Source organism: Sarcophilus harrisii, chromosome 1 (assembly GCF_902635505.1).
Source record: "Sarcophilus harrisii chromosome 1, mSarHar1.11, whole genome shotgun sequence".
Lineage (NCBI taxonomy): Eukaryota > Metazoa > Chordata > Mammalia > Dasyuromorphia > Dasyuridae > Sarcophilus > Sarcophilus harrisii.
Genome location: NC_045426.1, coordinates 466,244,274 through 466,266,658, shown reverse-complemented (window position 1 = coordinate 466,266,658; position 22,385 = coordinate 466,244,274). Strand labels below are relative to the sequence as shown.

The 22,385-nt window shown below is 35.2% G+C and overlaps 1 protein-coding gene and 1 long non-coding RNA gene across 2 annotated transcripts; one reads left to right on the top strand and one right to left on the bottom strand.

Moving 5' to 3' along the window:
- The first annotated feature begins 4,276 nt into the window (after window positions 1-4,276).
- LOC116420579 lies at window positions 4,277-21,868 on the top strand. The gene is made up of 3 exons (XR_004230945.1): window positions 4,277-4,332; window positions 5,355-5,430; window positions 21,586-21,868. It is a non-coding gene; the product is annotated as an uncharacterized LOC116420579 (long non-coding RNA).
- Window positions 9,505-10,752, bottom strand: MOS (MOS proto-oncogene, serine/threonine kinase). Its single transcript, XM_003759773.2, has one exon. It carries the CDS (start codon window positions 10,632-10,634, stop codon window positions 9,576-9,578), a length of 1,059 nt encoding a protein of 352 aa, XP_003759821.1. The 5' UTR covers window positions 10,635-10,752; the 3' UTR covers window positions 9,505-9,575.
- Window positions 21,869-22,385: the final 517 nt, after the last annotated feature.

The following is a 22,385-nucleotide window of genomic DNA, read 5'->3' as shown; positions in this document are numbered from 1 at the left end:
TTGTGATGAGACTGGCATGGAGACAGAAAGGAAACAGGAGGTTGAAGGAGTTGCTTAGAAAGGAAAGGTAAACTCCCAAAGGAGACTGCGTAGTTAGGGAATCTGCTTATCTGAAAGAAAGGAGAGCAAGCTGTACAAGGATGCTTAATAGGTATGAAATACCAACAGAAGCAGCCTGTTGAAATAGGCAGAGGAGTTTAAAATATCTCGCTTCATTTCCTGTCTTAGGTACATATTAGTTGTACTACCAATTACCTTTTCTTCTCAGAGCCCCAGGGAATTAAGACTATGAATCAATGTCTCTTTTCACTCCAGGAGTTCCATTTTAATGATATCACATTATCATTGTCCAGAGGGACCAATTGTCTTTAGTCTTTTGCATCTCCTTTGGTCATCTTTCCATATCTCTTGCCTTTTTTGTTTTTCTCCAAGGATTCAGTATCATAATTTTTCTTAGATCTCTCCTCACATCGAAACTTATTGATAGAGCTTTTTTCAGAAAATTTCTCCCAAGCAAATTAGGTTGTAATGTGCACATTATGTTTGGTGATTTAAGATTAATTTTCAATTTTAAAAAATTAGTCTTCTCTAAACCTTCTTAATTTTATTTTTAAAAGAATGATTTCATCAGTGAATTCAGTGGATTTAAGGTTTTAATAATACATTTTAAAATGCTATATTCTTTTTGCATTATAGTAATAAAATCATTTAGAAATAAATAGGAAGTGAAATTTTCATTCCCCTTAAGTATAAGTAGCATATATTTTCTTGTAACTATCAAAAGTCAGTCCTTAATGGTTCAAATAAGGTATTTATTTTTACAAATTATTTATTCTAATTTAGTTAGATTAACTTAGTCAACATGTAGCCAACTCATATTAAAGCACTATCTCATTCATTACTTAGATTTTTATAATTGTTTTGGATGCCTCTCTTTTTTTGCACCAGACTAATCCCCATTGTGCTAAAGATAGTAAACTATCAGAAATATTAACTCTCTCTTTAAACCACAATTATAAACTTCCAATGGAATTGGATTTGTTCTTTGTGGACCACTTCTCCATTTCTGCAACTTAAATGATCAAGATGAATTTAAATGATGAGTTGACTAGGTAAGAACTCTAGCAAGTTTTGTTTTATTTTGAATAACTTTCATTTCTATTATTAAGATTTTTTTTTTTTTTAAAGTAGTGTAGCTTATGAATCCTTCTGGCATGTACTATTGAATACAAGCTTCATGGTGTCTTTTTTTTTTTTTATCAGGCTCCTGCATATTTTACCATTAGTGCCATCTTGTGAGCATTCAGAGCAACATGCAAAACAGAAACACATTGTCCAAAGAATGACAGCATTAAAAAAGAGAGGCTTGAAGTATTAGTTTTAAAAATATGGATTGTTTTAAATGTCTACAGTGTTTCTATTCTTCAAAAGAATGTTATGTCATCCTTGCAACTGCCAAAACATAATTAAATGTGTGAACTTGTAGAAGACTTTACCTTTCTTAAAAGGAATAAGATCTTTTCCTAAAAACAAAACAAAACAAAACAAAACAAACAAACAAACAAACAAAAACACACACATTCCTGGACACTATGATGATTTAGTTAGGGTTAGTTTTAGTTGGCACTCTTTAAAATAAATTTGTTACGATAAAAGCAGAAAAAAAATCTGTGGCATTTATAACAAGTTTGAGCAATGGCCACCAAAGTTCTTTCCAACTCAGATTCTGTGAAACTGATAGGTAAAAAGTCTTAAGAGTATTTGCGGTTAACTTAAAGGATGTAGTCATCTAGAGTGAATCTTCGTAATTATGATTATGAAAATATTTTGTCTTCACCTTTCATTCAAGGATCTCAAATTACTTAGACATGAATTTTGAAGTTTCTAAAAAGTTCCAAGAAATCTTTATCCATAATGGCATTCCCATGGATGAATGAATGAATGAATGAATGAATCTGTTCAGAAAACATACTCAGACATGAATGATGCTTAGGCTAAAAAATCAAAATGTCAACACATACAACAAAATTGTGACTAGTCCAAGAAAAGGCTGGCTGGTCATTGAGTGGGATTTTGCTGAACATTAAATAGAAGCAGGTCCATTCCAATAGTAAGATTTCATATTACTTAGGACTTTGGGAAACAGTTTAGATGATTGCTGATAGGCATTTTTGTAACTTTATTTTTTTAGACAAAAAGTCCCAGTTAGAAGTTCTATATTTTTATAGCAGATCATGTTTAGGTAGTAATATTTATATCCAAGAAAAAGTTGTACCTATCAATTCGTCATTTCCCTTTCTAGTATAGTTTCTTTATAGGCATTGCTTCCCTCTCCTACTTCAAAAAAGCTTTAAAAGCAGGAGGAATCTCTTTGACGTGAATTCAGCAGGTCTGTTCCTTTGTTGAGGTGCAATGTCCAGTTGGGCACTAGTTTTAAGTGAATAGTCTTCTCTTTTAATTAATAAAAATTACTATACCAGTTTAACATTTACATAGTGTTTTAAGATTAGGATACATTTTATGAATTATGTCTTTAACTTTTATGATAATCTGGTAAGTACTACAAGTATTTTTATTCCTATTTTACAGAATAAAATAAAACATAGAATGGTTAAATGACTGTTTTTGGTCACACAATGTCAGAGGTGGTACTAAAACTCAAATATTTTGATTTTAGGCAAAAAGCTCCTACTATATTATGTATAGAAATGAATTTTTAATTATATTAAAATCAAAGCATGAATAGAATAGTAAGATTGGTTTCTATAAGCAATACATAAAAATCATTAAAAGCTTTATAATAGAGGTAGTATGGCAGATAACAGGTCTTTGGATCAGGAAGACTTTAGTACAAAAAACCTGTCTCTGGTAAGAGACGATTTCTGTGATGTTGGACAATTCATGGAATCTCATGGTGCTCTAAGTCTAGTCCAAAAACTAAAACACTTTATTGTCACATCATGTGCATGTATGTGCATCCATTTCCCAAAATATAAAAGTTGTCTTCTAAAAATTCTTAATTCTGTTATTTGGAACTCAGAAAGTATTTTCCAACAGAAAAGAAAAACTTATAAATAATAGCTAGATTACTATGCCAAATCACCATAACCTATTTACCTGAGAATATAGCCAGATTCCTCCCCAAATACCATACTCCAATACTTTATCATGGAATGGAAATGACTTTAGGAATTCAAAGAGTATTTTATCAGACTGTTGTCCTGTCAGGATTTTTTGTATAATTGTAGTGATAGGTGCTATTTGCTTAAATAAGCATGAAGAGGGGTTATCACCACAAGATATTGGTATTTAGATGATGAATATATTTGGTCATATCAACATGAAACAGATTTCAAATATCAACAAAACCAAATGGCCTGAATACTATGTGGTCCCCTTTCATTTCTATTGTAATAGAGGCAGAATGTCAGAGAAAGGGAAAGGAGCAGAGATTTCTAGGAATAATACAGTTCTTAGACAGCTAGGTAGCATAGTGAGTAGTATTGGAACTGGAGTTGGGAGAATTCATCTTCATAAATTCAAATCTGGACTCAGAAACTTACTCTTACTAATCACTTAACCCTATTTGCCTCAGTTTTCTCATCTGCAAGATGAACTGGAAAAGACTAAGTTTTCACAGTTCATGTCACTTCCTAAGTAACATTGAAATGAGGGATTTATTGGTTATAAAAAGGCATTTGATTTGGTAGACAAATGTAGCTTTAAAGGCTGTCCTTAAATAAAGTATCTACCTTGCATGTTATCATATAAAATCCTACAACAGATGTGACTACAGAAATCTTTAAAATGACAATAATAACAATATGTACATATATCACAAGGAGGTGAAGGCAGAAAAAAAAGGCCTCACATTTAATAAAGAATTTATTCTAGCACTTTTTGGAAACTGACCCTAAAACACCATAAATATTTAATATTTAGGGATTGCCTAACATTTAGGGATTGTGACATATTAATGAAATGAATTATTACTGTGTCATAATAACAAATGATTATGAAAAATTGAGAGAAACATAGAAAAAATGAATTTAAAATATGAAGAACCAGTAAACGTATATATTTGATGACCACAAAAATATAAATAGAACAAAACAAAAATATACCTTCTATAAAATAAAATGACCAAGCATGGCTCTGGAAAAGAATTAAGAAAATGTACTTCTTTTCCTTCATTGAAGAAGTGAGGAAAATATGGGTAATAGATAGAGTCTACATATTGAATGGCTTTTCTTAACTGTTTTTTTTTCTTTTTAAGGTTTTATTATGAAGAAAAGTGTACTGGATGGGACTGAATTCAGAAATGAATATAAGGTAAGACAAAAGGCATCCATTAAAAAAACAAAACTATCCACTGAGGGACAACATCAAATTAGATATAAAACAAGGTTGTTTGTTGGTGTCATGGAGTAAAATTTTCTGTGAAAGGAAATATCATATTTGCCAATACTTTTTACATGTTCTGGTGGTATTAAACCCTTAAATCCTATACAGCTTCTTCAGTATGGTCCACAGATGTCTAAGAGACCAACCAAACCATCCACAATGGAAAGACAAACTGGATGTTGAAAGTATATTGATATAATTAGAACTTGCAGTCTACTGACATAGTATTTGAGTACCTATAGCTGGGACAAGTGTTGTAAATGGCCAATGAGCTGGGCTCATAATTAAATAAGAAGAGATAATGATAATAAAGGCTGACATTTTTATTATACTTTTAGGTTTGTAAAATATTTTATATGCATTATGATTGATTTTATCTTCACAACAAACTGTAAGATATAAAAAGGTCAGACTTAGAAAAGGTAAGGAACCTGTCCATGTTTCAATAGCTATTAAGTATCAGAGACAGGATCCAGAGGTAGGTTTTCCCAATTTTTTCAGTATTCCATCCACTAAATCACATTTCTTCTAAATCTAGAAGGTGTTTAAGAAATTGTATAGTGATTTCAGTGCTCCTAAGCCACTTATATGAAGCTACAGAAAGTTTATTTTTTTGCATACAAACATTATTTTGGTGGTTCGGTATAAATATGAATTTTGGAACATCATGATTTCATAAAAAAAGTTAGGTAGCAAAAAGGTCAATGGAAAGATGCAGGATACATGTAAGTATACTGTAACATATGTCCATAATGACTTATATTTGTGAAATGGCATAAAAAATAATGAGGATAGATATCACCCGACCAGATATAACCAGAAAGGGGGAGCCAGTCCTATAACAAATATAAAGCATGAGTGACCATCTTGAGTACTTTTTTCTTTTATTAATATTAACCTATTTTTACAATACCTCCATTCCAAATTTCTCTTCCTCTTTCCCTATCCAGAGAACCATGCTCTTTAACAAAGAACAAAAATGACAGAGAAAAGACACAGAAACAGCAAGCTTGGCAAGCCAAACAAGTAAGTGTGATATCTATGAAATGTTCCATACCCATTCCAGTCTCTCCTGATTTTTAATTCCACATCTCTAACTATATACTGGACATCTCTACTTAAATACTTCAAAGGCATGTCATCTTCATCCCTTAAATCTACTCTTTGTCAAGGGCATCACCATCCTGCCAGTATCTCAGGTTTGTAATTTCAAAGTGACTTTCCTACTCAAAAATCTTTAGTGGCTCCTTATTATCTTTAGGTGAATAGGAACTTCTTAGGCTTGCATCAAAGTCCTTCCATAACCTAGCTCCAGCCTACATTTCTACCTTCATTTCATACTGATTCCTTTCACATTGTCTCTCTTTTAAAAAACTGGACAAGCAGAAGTTCCCTATACTCAGCCTGTCACTTCCCTCTTCTATGTACATTTATATTTACATAAGCTGTCCTATATGCTTGGGAGAGGGGTGTTTCCTCTGTTTCATTCATTTCCTCTGATTCATTCAATTCATTCATTCAATTCCTCTGATTCATTATTTTGGTTCAATACTCAATGTTCAAGTGACACTTTCTTCATCAATAACAACTGTTCAGTAATTTGTGTTCAACTTTTTCTGAGCTTATTTGGGGTTTTCTTGGCAAACATACCAGAATGGTTTACCATTTACTTCTCTAATTAATTTTGCAGATAAGGAAACTGAGGCAATTAGAGTTGCCCAGGTTCACAGTGTCTGAGGTTACATTTGAACTCGGATCTTTGTGAGAACAGGCCTAATATTCTATTTACTTCATTATCATCATCATTCCATGCTTCTTTAAAATTTTCAAAGTTCTTTACCTATATTATCTCCCCTTAAGTGAAGGTGCTATTAGAAATGAGATTTTGGAGAAAAGGAAATAGAAATAGAAAGAGGTTACATGGTTTCTTTGAAGTTATACAATTAATAAATGCTTGAGGTAGGATTTGAATTCAGTTCTACCCTATTTCAAATCCAGCATTACCACATGTCCTCAAAGGATACCTATCCTAGAATTTTTCCTTCAAGGTTTATTGTGGATGAGGTGAGAAGAGGAAAAAAAGAACACTAAATCCAAAATCCCTTGAAATTTCAATGAATTTAAATACTACCATAACCTCAGATTGTTTTATTTCTTTCACTAGAAAATGACCTGGTGTATCACAGAAGTACACATCAAAAATGCAAATTTAAGAAGGAAAAAGTCTGTTTTCTATCTTCCTAAATTAAGAAAAAGTGAGAATTGAAGTATTTTCAGATTTTTAAACTGGGGCTATAATCAACACTTGGATCTCATTATGCATAGAACATATTCCAATGATGTTTAAACCACCCAAAGCTAGACTGGATTTCAAAGAAAATATATTCCCTGAACTAAATATGGAGCTTTAAAAAAATTTCTGTAAGATAACTAAACTTCAAAAAAGTAACATTAAATTTATTTCATTCTATTTTCTATTATATTTAATAAGTAAAAACTAACAACTATGCCAGTTTCAAAGAAAACAAATGTAATTTTACCAAAGACCAAATAGGAAAATTATTGGTGCTAGTTAGCTGAAAATCCTCATATCATCTCACACAGGTGAGGGTGTCATATAACTTCACCTTCCCCCCCTTTTATGAAACCTCTCAGTACCTCTGAATATTAGTAAAAGATGAACATTAGTACAGAACAGCTAGTAGTGGTTCATGTTATTATCTTCATAAGCTAGTTATCTTGATCAGAAAAATCCTGTTGAAAATACTTTCAAGATTCAGTATATTCCACTTGTATATACACTTTAAAATAGCTTGTTACAGGTCAAATGTTGGGATGTAATGAGCAAATTTTTTTATTATAACTTTTTATTGACAGAGCCCATGCCAGGGTAATTTTTTACATTATCCCTTGTACTCACTTCTGTTCCGACTTTTCCCTTCCCTCCCTCCACCCCCTCCCCTAGATGGCAAGCAGTCTTATACATGTAAAATATGTCATAGTATATCCTAGATACAATATATGTATGCAGAACCAAACAGTTCTCTTGTTGCACAGGGAGAATTTAATTTAGAAGATAAAAATAACCTGGGAAGAAAAACAAAAATGCAAACAGTTTACACTCATTTCCCAGTGTTCCTTCTCTGGGTGTAGCTGTTTCTGTCCATCATTGATCAATTGAACTGAGTTAGATCTTCTCTTTGTCGAAGAAATCCACTTCCATCAGAATACATCCTCATACAGTATCATTGTTGTAGTATATAATGATCAATGAGCAAATTTTTTAAAAGCCTCAAGGTTGGGATATCTTAGAAATCCACACTTTTGGGCTAGAGTATCCATCTCATGGGATCCTCATCTCAATGGGCCTATAACAATGTCTTACTATGTCTTCTTCAAATCTCAACATTTGCATATAGTTGAAGTCAGTTTAAAATGAATGTCAAGGGCAACATGGAAGAGGAAAAATCAGATTGGCAAAGATGACAAAAGAAAAAAATAGTGAATGTTGGAGGGATCATAAAATCACAGAATTAGAGCTAAAAGGGGCCTTAGAAATCATTGAATCTTACCCCTTCATTTTATACAAGAAAATGTGAAATCTGGGAGTTAAAGGGATTGTTCAGGCTCACATAGATATAACCTTATAGTTGACATTTGAAGCAACATCCTATAATCCCATATCCCATTGGTGGTTCTTTTTTTGTTTGTTTGTTTGTTTTAGTATTGCATTCATTTTACTCTTAAAATTACTTAGGACCCCGCCAAAGACCTTTTGCTTTTTATCTATTGCTGGCTTTTATCTATTAATATTCACTATATTAGAAATTAAAATACTTTAGTATGATGAAAATGGCTTGACCTTAAAATAATCCCCTGGAAAAAGATTCCATTGGATTGTACAATGACAAACATTGCACTATACCATTTTGGAGCTGTGAATTGGTCCAACAGTCTTGGAAAAAATTTGGAATACAGTTTTGTGTGTGTGCTTGTTTTTTTTTTTAACTCACAAAACTGTACATTCTTTGATCCAGTTTTACCATTACTAGGAACTAGAGGGCACAATGGTTCATACAACACTGAGGTCTGGAATCAGTAAGACAGGATAAAGTACCAGCCCTGAAGTCAATAGTTCTAGAATTCAAAGCTGACCTCAAATACTTCTAATTTGCGAGAACTAGCTTCCAAACACTTCCTAGCTATGTGACCTTAGACAGATCACTTGACCCTAATTGGCTCAGCTTAAAACAACAACAACAACAACAACAACAACAAAAAAAAACAAACTAAAGTTCCAATGTGACCTTGGGCAAATTACATCTGTTTGCCTCAGTTTGTTCCTTTCAAAAGTGGGGCTAATAATGGCACTTATCTTTCAGGATTGTTTTGAGAATCAAATAAGATGACAATTGGAAAGTGCTTAGCACAGTGCCTGGTACGCAGTAAATGCTATATATGTGGTAACTATTAGCTATTACATACTCAGGTGATAAATTTCTCATAAATATTTAAAACATGAGACTAAAGTTAGAAATCAGGAAACAAATTCTAGTCTCAATTTTACCACTAAGAATGTGACTCGAGTCACTCAACTCTGCCTTGGTTTTCTCAAATCAAACATTTATTGAGTGTTTATGGTCCACTCAACTGTGGGAAGTAGCTTATCTATCAGAAACTGATCCAGTGTAGATTTAATGAATAAGGCATAAGTGCAAAATAAATAGCTACATGAATATATGCATAATGCATTTCTTTCAAAAAGTAATCTTCAGTTGAATTGGCTGCTGAATGTCTACAACTGGGTTCTATTTCATAAAAGCAAATTTTGTCAGCTTCACAAGTTGTAAGTTTGTATGTGTGCAATCCTAAAGAGCTTTGAAACTAAAGTAGCAGCAGAAAGCCAATTCAAAATGACATAATGCTCAGAGGTTAGTTTCTAATTAGAAGTAGGTTTTAATTACAGAACTTGGAACTCTGTACTCAACTTCATTTAAATGAGACCCACAAAAGTTCACGTCACTTTATTTTTTTTAAAAGTCTCTCTTGCAATCAAGAAACATTTTTTTTTTTTAAAAAGAAAAAATCTTTCCAAGTCTCCACATGGAAGCAAGGGAAGAGAAAGAGAAAACACAGAAATAAGCAGACACATAGGAAAGCTTTTTGTTGACTTAACTTCTAGCATTCAAGCCTGCCAAGTTAGCGTGCAAGGAATTGAGATCACCCAGGAGCAGTTCTGAGCTGGGTCTGAGCAAAGTGTCAGCAGTCCAGCAGCGTCGGATAATGTGTTCCAGTCTTGGGCCAGGTATGGAGTCGGCGAAGACCGGGGATGTGAGCGGTGGCCGGAGGTTATAGGCCACCACCGCATACAGGATGTACTGGTGCTCACCTGAATAAGGCACCTCCTTTGTGACCATTTGCCAGAGCGTGATGGCAAAGGAATAGACGTCTGCTTTGCCAGTCACCGCCTCTCCTTTGAGGATCTCCGGGGCCCGATGTGTGTATGTGCCGCCCAGATGGCAATGGTGGGCGCTCAAGCCCAGCAGATCTTCCAGCCTTTGGGAACACCCGAAGTCCCCAATTTTGCAGATTTCATGCTCCCCGATAAAGATGTTGGCCGGCTTCAGATCCAAGTGGACGATGCCTTGAGAGTGGAGGAAAAGCAGACCACTGACCACGTCGAGCGAATACTGGAGGCATCTTCCCAGGTCCGAGAGCTCCCCGACTCCGGGCTCCTCATCGTCGGTTGCTGAGCTAGCCCCGTAGATGACGTCGTGCAGGGTCGTGTGGCCACCATACTCCATGATGATGGTCCCCAGGCTGTCGTAGCCCGCAGGAGTGCAAGTGCTGGCGGCTACAACCCGCACCACATTTTTGTGGCACAGCCGGGCCACGTTGAGCTCGGCCCAGAAGCTTTGTCGCGAAGCCAGCCGGTTCTTGCTGCACTTCTTCACTTGCTTTATGGCGACGGTAAGCCCTCGGTAGGTGCCCTTATAGACGGAGCCAAACCCCCCGGCCCCCAGCTTCTGCAGGAAACGTATCTGTTCCCAGTCTATGGAGCACCAGGCCAGTCTCCGGGGTAGCCGTCGAGCCCTTGGGGAGGGAGTTCCCTCTAAAAATAGCTTCCCCCCCTTCCTTGGGAGCTCCAGAGGGCTGCTGCAGGGCCGCAAATCCACTGAAGGAGAAAATTCTCTGGGAAAGAAACGAGGCAGGGGAACTGGTGATGGCATCGGCCCCCTTAAGGTGGGGACCAGCTCCCCTCGGTTGAAGAAAGAGGTGGGGGAAAGGCCAAATGAGCCTCAAAGAGTAACCACTCACGCTGATACATCACTACTCCCTTCTTTATTCTCTTCCTTCATTTCTCCTCTCCCACCCCCGTCCCCAAACCCCAACAAATAAGCTACATCTGTTGCTGGTGGGATTTTTTTTTTCCCTACGAAAAAGAAAAGTCTGAATGAAGGCAAAAACAATCACTTTCAGATTAAAGTATTATCTCAATCACATAACTCAAAAATCTTACATTAAAAAAATTCCTGAGAAGAGTTCACGATATAAACAACAAACATATGCCCTACAGCTCACCTTATATCATATTCCCTTTTCTATGTCCCTAATTAAAAGGAAGTTGTTTTTTCCCCCCAAGTGTCATCAGCTGAAATCCATTCTTAGACTACATAGACCACAACAATGAAATGAAATAATTTCACACTTTTTAGACTCGAGTGATTGTCAACTTTTGTCTCCAGCTGTATTAAATAACTTCCAGCAGTTACTGGAAGCAGTTACTTATTTCCAGTTGAAATAAGAACAGCACACATTTGTATAACTTATTAAGGGAACAATTAGGTGCAATATTCAGCAGTAAAGAATTGCAATGTTAATGTAATTGATACAAACAAAATCACTGGTAACCCTAAAACAAGGGCCTCTCCCCTACATAACAGAAAAAAAGTTAAGGCTTTGGCATTCCATTCAACATCCAGAGGAAATTAGCAATACTTTTTAGCAACATCTAGAAGGAATTCCTTAAAATCCTTCTAACCTTCCATAGCAATTCAGCCCACCCAGTAAATTCACTAGCAAGAGAGATTTTAGACAAATGAGTTACAGAAGTCTTGTAGTAAAATTGGCAACAAAAGGGGAAAGAATAAAAAATAGAGTCACAGTCATGCCCTGAAACAATGCAAATATACAGTAGAAAGTAGGAGAAAAAGTTTGTTTTAAAAAAAAGAAAGTCTGCATTATTTCTGATACATATGTAGAACAAATACATGAAAATACAAGATGTTAGGAACCTTATTCATTCATACATACAATTCTCCTAAACATAAAACAAATAATTGTTAATGATAGTTCCTGGTACGAAGTAATTAATTTTTTTTTTTTTTCTACACCTGCTTTATGAAGAAAACACCAAGTTCAGTATTATCTCAGTTTTGGAAAACAAATGGTCAAAGCCTAGATTTGGAACCAAAAGCTTCACTTCCACTTCTGAGTTAGGTCATTTTAGTCAGCCTGCTGGGAATACTTATGAGTACTATAAGGGCACAAGTTTATTGTGAGCATTTATACTTCCATGTCTGTGATGTAGTTGAATTTCTCTTTTATGAAGGCTTTTTTTATCCTTTTAGAAAGAAGAGTGATTCCTTCCTTACTCTCCTGACCTTTGCTAGAATTATATATATATATATATATATATATATATATATATATATATATATAACTTCATAATTATATATATATATAATTATGAAGTTATATAATTCTACTTTGGATTACAGGTGTGCGTGTGTGTGTGGGGGTAAAGTCGCAACGGCAGACTCAAGAATCTCTGCCTTATATCACTGAAGAGCCTAACACAATATTAGCACATAGTCAACATATCAAGAACTTGAAATTTCATGGTGTAAAAACACAGAGGCCCCTCATTAAATGGTTATTTTTGAACTGAATAAGAATAAAATATCTTGGAGATGGGCAGCTAGGTAATACAGTGGATAGAATGACAGGATTGCAGTCAGGAAGATTCAACTTCCTGTGTCCAAATCTGGCCTCAAACACTTACTAGCTGTATAACCCCAGGCAAGTCACACAACCCTGATTGCTTTGATTTCCTCAACAACAAAATAAACTGGAGAAAGATGTGGCAAACCACTCCAGTATCTTTGCCAAGAAAACCCCAAATGGGATTACAAAGAATCAGACACAACTGACTTGGAGTCCTTCCAGTCCTAGAGTGTGATTTCTGTGCTTGAGCATGCTCCTAACTTATTATGAGAGTTTAGATAAATCACATTACTTCTATAGGCATTAAGCTCACCATTTATTCAAAACAGTAGAGATTTGATTTAAATTAATGAGTCAAAACTGTAGATTATTTTTTTTAAAAATTCAAATTTTTCAAATACCACATATATTATAAACTATAAAATAAGTGCATGCCAATAAATATTATTTATTTATTTTTAAAAGTTAGTTTACCCTAGGTCTCCACCATATAATAATAATATCTTGTGATTACATAGTACTTTTAAATTGTACCAAGCATTTTCATAGAAATCTGGTCTCAAGAGTTGCTTTGTGGGCATAAGCAAATCAATTCCTCTTTTGGTGCCCCCAGCCAACTTTCTAAGACTTCCAAATTGCCGAAAAGTTATGGATCTGCAATTAGTAAAAGGTATTCCTCTCAGGAACTTTCTTATACTGAAAAAATTACAGATCCATTTAAAACAAAATGCCTATGAAACAGGTATAATATTGTATTATTATCCCCCATTTTACATATAGGGAAATGGAGGGTATGAAAAATTAAGTAAATTCCTTGCTCAATATAACACGCCAATAAAGATCTAATGTAATTGCCCAAATCACTGTATCAATACTCTTTAGTGACAGGTTTGAGACACATTTCAATTTTTTTTCACTCAGCAAAGCCTTTACAATAGATTCAGAATGGAGAATTTGGGTGTGACTAGGAGGAGCTTCACTAAAGAATTTTTAAAATTGTACTGAGTTCTCAGGAGTATTGTCAATATTAGCAGAGTAATAGATATAAAATGCTTTAAAATCCTCAGTGTAATGCTCTCTTCCCTCCCAAAATCCACCCACCTCTACTTAGTTAAATGGAATGCCTGGCTGAAAAGCAGAGTTGGTATTATTATGAATTTTATATTGTTCATCCATTCAGCAAAAATTCATTAAGATTCTGTCATAAATAAGGTGTGAAAGACAGCATAGTTAATAGGCAGAGAATTGACTTTGAAGTCACAAAGAAGTGTGTCTGATTTATACTGCCAAGGGACACCTGAGAAATCAATTCATTTAACTTCCCAGTGTTCTAGGCAAATATTTCAACCCCCAAATATACTGGTATAGGGAGTGTCCTCACTTTTAAATTCCCTATAACAATAAAATCACAGCTCATTCCCTTTCCTTTTATAAAAGATGTACTAAATATTGTAGGAGAAACAAAAAAAAATTATACAATTCTTCTCTTTGAGCTTACAGTTTAGTTGGAAAAATGAGAATTCCTGCATGTGTATGTATATGTGTATATATGTGTGTGTACACATATACATAGAGTATATACATGTAGTTCTTTCAGTCATGTTCTAGTCTCTGTGACCCAGTTTGGAGTTTTCTTGCCAAAGATACTGGAGTAGTTTGCCATTTCCTTCTCCCACTCATTTTACAGATGAGAAACTGAAGCAGAGAGGGTCAAGTGACTTGACCAGGGTCACACAGCTGATAAGTGTCTGAATCAGGATTTCAATTCAAGTTGCCCTCCCCCTCCAGGCCTGGCACTCTATCCCCTGCCTCACTTACCTGCCTACATATAACTACATTATAGAGTAGCATATGTTATAAGATAATTCAGATATAAGAACCACAATAAAAGGGAGATCATGTGGTTTAGTACAGAGATGTCAAACAGGCAGTCATTCCATAACACTCCCTATGGCCAGAACCAAATTAAAATGTAATTGGAAAATATTTAACAAAATAAATAAAGACACACTAAAACATAGCTAATATTAATATGCAGTTTTCTAAGTTAGTATACAATGGGAAAGGATCCTTTTCTATTTAAATTTGACACTACTGATTTAGTAGAAAGACCTAGAAATCTGGACCCCAACTCTAATAGATAAATCCAGTGTCATTTTAGGCAAATCAGTTAACCTCTCTCAAGTTCTCTCTCTCTTTTTATAATCTGTAAAATGTGTACTACTTACCTGATAGGATTGGTTGTCCATTATTTTTTAAGAGAACCAAAATGACATCACTATGTTAGAGTTGGATTACAGTGTGTCTGACAATGACTGATCAGACCTAATATAAGCTTGAATGCTCTGCCACAGGTTGGATACAAATAGTCCGTATAAAATTGGAGTGGCTTTTCTAACTTTGCACATATCATGTTTCTTCTGAGCCAATTCAATTCTGCTTTGCTCATAGAGCACAGCACCTTCTCTGAGGGCATGCTATGCTGGGCAGACCTGGGCCAGTTTTCCCATGACATACAATCAATTCTCAAGTTTTTAAGAGAGACCTTGAGAGTATATTGCTTTTTCTGACCACCTTGTAAGTGCTTGTCCTGAGTGAGCTCTCCATAAAATAATCTTTTTGGCAAGTGTACATTTGGCATTCAAGCAATGTGCTCAGCATAGTACATCAGTTTTATAATGTTCATTATCCAAGAACAATGGATAATGCTCTTGAGCCTTCCCAATTACCAATGGAGTTGGACAGGGTTGTTTCCCATAATTTTTGCATATTTTCAGCCATATTGTTATATGCCTTCAATGGGAGCAAACATGGAATCAAAGTCAGCTACCACACACTTTTGGTAAGTTCTTCAACTTCAAAAGGCTACAAACCAAAAACAAAGTGGAGGGAGTGTGGTTACAGCAAATGATGAAGTTTTGAATGCTGTTGATAAGTTCACTTACCTTGGCAATATACTTTCAGGGATGTGCACATTGATAAAGAGATTGACACATGCATTGTCAGAGTTAGCTCAGGGTTTAGGAGGCTCTGAAGGAAAGTGTGAGAGAAGAGGAATTAGACTGACCTAATGAAGGTCTACAGAGCCATTGTGCTGATATCATTGTTGTATGCCTGTGAAATCTGACCAGTCGTCCAGTGCCATGCTAGGAAACTGAAACCGAATTGCTTCCATTTGAATTGTCTTAGGAAGATTCTGAAGATAAGATACCAGACAATGAGATCCTCTCTCAAACTAACTTGCCAGGCACTCAAACTCTACTGGAGAAAGCACAACTCCTTTGGGTTGGCCACATTATTCGAATGCCAAATTCCTGATAGAGGAGTTCTGAAGAAAGCACCTTGTAAATTTATAAAAAAATTAGATAACTATGAGCTTTCATTATTTTTAAAGCTGAGGTAGTTAGGAAAGGCTCATTCATGAATTAACCTCTTCTGAAATATATCTCCATTCAAACATCTTTCAGTCTAACACCTGCATGTATCCTCCCCATCTCTGTCATCTTTGTTGTAGCTGCTTCAAAAGACAATGATTTGAATGTCAAAGGAGCAAGAGATTGATGGTGAATATGATACAGAAGTGAAACAAAGTGAAAACTATCATCTAGTTTTGTTAGAAAAAGATTATCTCCCCACAGAATCAACAATAGACTCATTCTTTGCTGAGAACTAGACCATAGTTGCAATTATATCCCAACTATTGTTAAATGTGAGATAAAATATATGTATTTTTATTTCCCAGGATAATGTTCTAACCTTTCCCCCCTTTACTTTATTTCGAAATGCTGATCCCTATTTTAAATAAATTTCCTTTGTGTCATTTCCCCCCTCTTATCAATTATCCTTAGCTAGCAGTAATTAAATTGGTCTACAAGTGTACTGACTCCCTCATGATGTAGGGAGTGAGTTCTTCATCAACAGACCATTTGTTAGAAATGTGGCAGAGATAATTCTTTAGATGTGGGGAATATAGATGATAAATTCTGTGCTTTATTGCAACTCAGAGACTATGATTCTAAGCTAACCTTACAGAACAACCAGGATTTGAGAGATAAAGATGAAGATGAGAAGGGAAGGAGGAAAAATAGATAATTTTAGAAGACCAGTCTGGAGTTCTCAGAAATTGTTATTGATTAAAACACTAATGGGTGGAAGAGTTTGTTCAGGGCTGTGGCTACACTATAACAAAACTTCCTTGGGCAAGGTTCATGATTTTGTGTTCTAAGCTGTTCATTTTCCCCATCAAGGTGGGGACACATTTCTAAATATTACTCAACTGAAAGAAGTGACAGCAGCATTCCTTCAGGGCATATGACACTTGAAATATTCCTAGATTGTGGCCCCACCTAGAGGATAGGAGGGGTGGTGGCTTTTTTGGAAATGTCATGGATAGATAGAATCTATGTGTTACCAGTTTCTAATCTGCTGGACTTTCAATAAGTAGAATATAGTTCTTTAGGTAAAGCACCCCAGCTCCACTAAGGGCTCAGTCACCTTCCTAAGAAAGGTGTCTAGGAGAATAGAACTTTCAGCATCAGAACTGGGGATGGAGTACTACAAGAAAAGTGTGGTAGCCCAGAAATCCCCCAAACCCCCCAAACAGAGCTAATGTACCAGAAAGAACAATGACAAATGAAGCCAAAGAAAGCTAACTATTGGCTCCTCTTTTAGAAACTTGCCCTGAGCAGAAATAGCCAGGAAGGCAAAAGATGTAGGCAGTCCAGACCCACCTCAGGAGACAATGTAAGGAAGCTCTGGGTCCAGGGCTTGAAGCAGAAGACAGCATCCGGTCAGTGTACCCAATTCACTCCAGGAGAAAGAGCTGAGTGAGTGCTGGGACCCTGGTACCACAGCATTCCTTGGATCAGACATTCAGGGCCAGATCAGAACCCAGGCAGTTTGTGCCCAGCCAAGAATAAACAGGGAATAAAATCCAACTTGACTTTTAAAGTCTTTTAAATGGTCCCTTTTATATCTTTCTTACTTTGTATTCCCCTCCATATACCTTACAATGCAGTATAACTATCCTCATCCAGAAGCCCAAGCTCAGCGGGAGACAGGGATAGACTTGCTGGCCTGCTGCTCTCCAAAAACCTAAGATAGTCAGGGAAGGCTCATCAAAATAATCCTGGAAGCCTGCCAGTATGATTGACAACATCTAGTTGGAGGCCTAGGCGGGGTGGCAAGGGGAGTCAGGGGGAGCCAGCTCTGGGTTAAAGCTTATGTAAGAAGGATGCGGCTGAGGCTAAAACTCAAGTTAAACTCTCAGAAGACTGAGCCCAAACCCAGGAATTCCTACAACAGAGTGCCTGGCTGTAGTGGCTATATTCAAGATGAAGCAGAGCTTCCTGAAACCATCCAAGAGTAAAAGATGGAGATGAATCTGCCGCCCTCTTTAAGCAAATGAGACTGGAAATGTGATTCAACAGAAGAAAATAACAAATACACTTAAGAAATATTATGGACTGAGAAAAAGCAAACAAAGTAAACTCGGAAGAAGAGAGTAATTCCACAAGGAAAATACTTGGAAGAAATAAATCAAGAGGGACAAAATGTAAGGTTAAATGAAATGAGAGGTGAAGTGGAAAGAAGGAAAATGAGCAGTTTAGAGCACAAAGTGTTCTAACCTTGCCCAAGTAATATTCTTCCTAAAATGAATATAGATCAAATAGCCACTGACTGAGAAACAATGAGAAATATTAAAACAGAGTAAACGTTTAGGGAGGAAAAAGAATAAAATTTAAAGTATTCCTGAAACACCTGGAATACAGGTAAGAGCCTTTTTAAAAAATCAGTCTCCCTGTATAAAGTCTCTCCCCACTTCTACCCATTCTATTTTCAAGTTCCAAATTGTTCTATGCCCAACTTTCCTTCTACCTTCACTAACTAAATGCCAGTTGGCCTCTAGTTACATCAAGGATAAAATATAAAATCCAATTTGACTTTTAAAGTCCTTTACATGGTCCCTTTTGTATCTTTCCTACTTTCTTACTTTGTTTTCCCCTCCATATAACTTACAATCCAGTATAGTTATTCTCCTCCATATCATTGCTTGTTTTCTATTATCATACATATATATTATATATACATATTCAAATATATATATATATATATATATATAAACATATCTTGAATCAGTTCCTTATGTAGATTGGATGTGAAGTATTTATTAGAGAGTATATACATAAACACATGCACAGTTCTGTATACATACACATCTGTATATGTATGTATATTTGTATATAAAACATATATATGTATGTGTATTTATGAATTAAAGATTTTCCCCAACACATAAAATGGTCAAAGGATGCGAACAGGCAGTTCTCAAAGCAAGAAATTCAATAAGAAACATATGAAATATGTTCTAAATCACTTATAATAATTAAAATTAAAACCCCAGTGAGATTCCATCTCACATCTATCATATTGGTAAAAATAACAGAATAAATCAAAGCTGTCATTAAGCATTTATTAAGTGTCTACTATGTGATGGACATTATTCTAAATACTAAGGATAAAAAAAAAGGCAAAAATAATCTCTATCTGGAGACAATCACACAGAAAAAGGGATTATTAGGGACTTGGAAAGGTTTCTTATAGATGGTAGGATTTTAGCTGAGACTTGGGAGCCACTAGAGTTTTGAATGGGTGGATGATATGATCACAGAGAATGGATTGGAAGGGGAGAGAGACTTGAGGCAGAGGGACAGACGAGAATATAAACCCAGGAACACACTTTAAACCTAGGTTTGTGGTAATAAGGGTCTGTACCAGGTGGTAGCAGTATTAGATAAGTAAAGAAGGTGTATACAAGGGATGTTGTGAAGGTAGAATTGGTAGGACTTGGATATGAGGACTGAGAGAATGAGAAGTCAAGAATGACACCAAAAGTTGTGAGCCTGTAAGAGCATGGTGGTCCCTTCAATAGTAATAGTAAAGTCAGGAAAAGAGATGATTCAGTTTTGAATATATTGATGGTAAAAAACTGAAAATGTGAAAAAAAAACCAGGAAAATAATAATCATTATAAGAGCCTATGGAAAAATGGACACTAATGCTCTACAATTTGGAACTATTCCTCAAAAAACTATTCCACAGTTTAATAAACTGTGCAAAACCCTTGGCCCAGCAATATCCACTGCTTATATGTATTTAAAGCAGTTCTCTATTGTAGCAGATATCTTGAAATTAATTTTAATTTCTCTCAATTGAGGATGGGTTGAGAAAATTGGGTAAGTGAATTCTGTATATGAATATTAAGGTGATATAAGAAATTATGAAAGAGACTGTTTCAGAGAAACCTGGGTAGACTTGTATGAATGGATGCAGAGTGAAGTGAGCAGATCTAGGAGAACAATTTTTACAATATAAATATATACATACATATATACATTATATATGAAAAATAATTTAGAAAGACTTAAGAACCATAATGATCATTGCATGATAAACACTTCCTGGCATACAGATACTGGATTCAATGTATAAAATTTAAAAATCACATTTTTAATATGGGAATTTGTTTTGCTTGACTTACATGAGTTTTTCTTTTTCTTAATGGGAATAAAAGGATAAGAGGGGATAATTTCATGGTTGCCATTTAAATAAGAGAAGAGAATTATTGAAATAATTTTAAGTTTAAAAAGAAGAGATAAGAGGGACAGTCAGAATTGTTGTATTGTATACTTAAAGGTAATGTCAACCTGTACATGATATTGTTTCATGTAAAATTCTCTTTTTTTCTATTTTATATGTGAATATTTTATTTTTTGGTAAGTTCAGAATTTTTAAAAATATGATTTAACAAGAAAAAGGAGAAAAGGATGTATATCTCTGCAGAGGCATTCTTTGCTTTGGGTGTGACTGAACTACCCAGCTGTGGCTCTGTGAAATGTGAACAAAAAGCATAGCTCCCCCGGTGTACTATTTTACTGAATTAACATAATGTTTGATTATACTCTGAAACCGCCTGTAGTATCGGATTAGAATTGATCAAGAGTGCAGATTCATTCAGTGTGCAAATTTCACATATAGTCTGTGAAAAGCTGAGCTACTGCAAAGTAATATTTATACTTCTGGACCAGGAGTTGGCCATTCACATTCCTGTATTATAAAGGAAATTTATGTGGACCAAGAAGCATCCCTAAGGAAATAAGCAAACCTGACTAACCTAGCCAATGAAACTAGGGATGCAGCACCTGCAAAAGAGGGGCATGTTGGAAGAGGGTCACTACACCAGAAAAGGAATCCCAGTTATCATGTGGTTTCCAAGAAAACCGTATTGATTGTAAGATTTTGGACTAGTAAATATACCAATATTTTTATAATTGCTTTAAAAATTTAATTTCACTTTTTTACTTTCATGTTTATTTTCATCCCATTAGGTTTTGTTTCTTTATTTTCTTTTGGAATATCTTTTTCTTTTAAATGATGTCTCTTAGTTTAGGAATAACTTGCTCTTTTTTACTGAGGCAGCTAGGTGGCGCAATGGATGGAGCACTCAGCCAGGAGTCAAGATTTCCATTTCCTTTCTCAGATGCTTTAGGCAAAGCACTTAACCTCTGTCTGCCTCAATTTCCTCAACTGTAAAATAGGGATACTAATAACATCTACTTCTTAGAGTTGTTGTGAGGATTAAATGAGATATTTGTAAAGTGTTTAGCATAGTGCACGGCATATAGTAGGCACTTAATAAATGTTTATTTCCTTCCTTCCTTCCTTCCTTCCTTGAGTATCTTATTATGGTGAGTAGAATTTATATATGGATTGATCAGGCTATAAACATATGTGAAGTATGCCTGTGAATGTTGGGAGTTTTGATGAGTTGAAGATGTACATGGTGAAAGAATCTCCAACCAAACCCTTCTGCATTATTTTCTGCAAATTTGGGCATGTGCAGGAAAAAAAACAAAAACAAAAACTCAGCGCACTTTAGGGAGAACAGTTCTTTGTATATAATTTCTCTGCTTAGCTTGCACTATATCTATTACTGCTACCATTACGTGGACAGAAAGGAACATGTTTTTTCATTAGTGGGGCCTCTATCTTTTAAATGCTTGATAGCTTTTTTTTTTTTTTCCAATTTGCATGTCTTTTATAACTTGAGTAATTTCTTAGAGGTAGACTTTTATTGATCTATTTTGCCATTATATAGATTTTGTCCTTTTTACAGGTTTTCATGATGTGGACTTAATTTGAAGATTTGACTCCTTTGACTTGCATGGTATGTAGGATTTTTCTAGTGAAATGACCATTTCTAATGATCATTTGGATTATATAGGAAGAGAAAGAGGGTTTGTTTCCTCATCACAATTTTAGAAATAAATGCTTTATTGATTGTTTTTTGGTCATTATTATTTACCAATTCTTCCTAAGAATATTCTCTTGAAACAAAATGTACTACTGAGTTAAGCAAAACAAGCACATTGACTATATCTCACTTATACACTGTTGTTCAGTCACTTCATTTTGTGACCTCATTTAGAGTTTTCTTGGCAAAGATACTGGAATGGTTTGCCATTTCTTTCTTCAGTTTATTTTACAGATGCAGAAACTGAGGCAAACAGGATTATACCTGTTTGTTAATAAAGCTGCCTTTGATTACATCCTGCTAATTATACTTTGTAAATGAAAAGTTTTATCACATTTTCACTAGCATAATTATTCTAGGATTCTTGGTGGCTCCTGAAGCCAAGAAGAGTGTAACATTCCTGAAGATTTTTCATCTCTGACCAAAAAAAAAAAAAAAAAATTACATGTTCATCCTGCCACTGGGCTGTCTTTTGGTGATTAAAAATTACACTTGTTAAATATGAGGTTAACAGGGCAAATTAACAAGAACTTGAGCGGGTGTACACACAGAATCATCCTTTTGGGGGAACTTGGGACTTTACTGATTATGGGAACTCCTAGTGAAAAATCTCTCATTATGTGGAGACTGAATATAATCAACACATGCTATATTCACTTTTT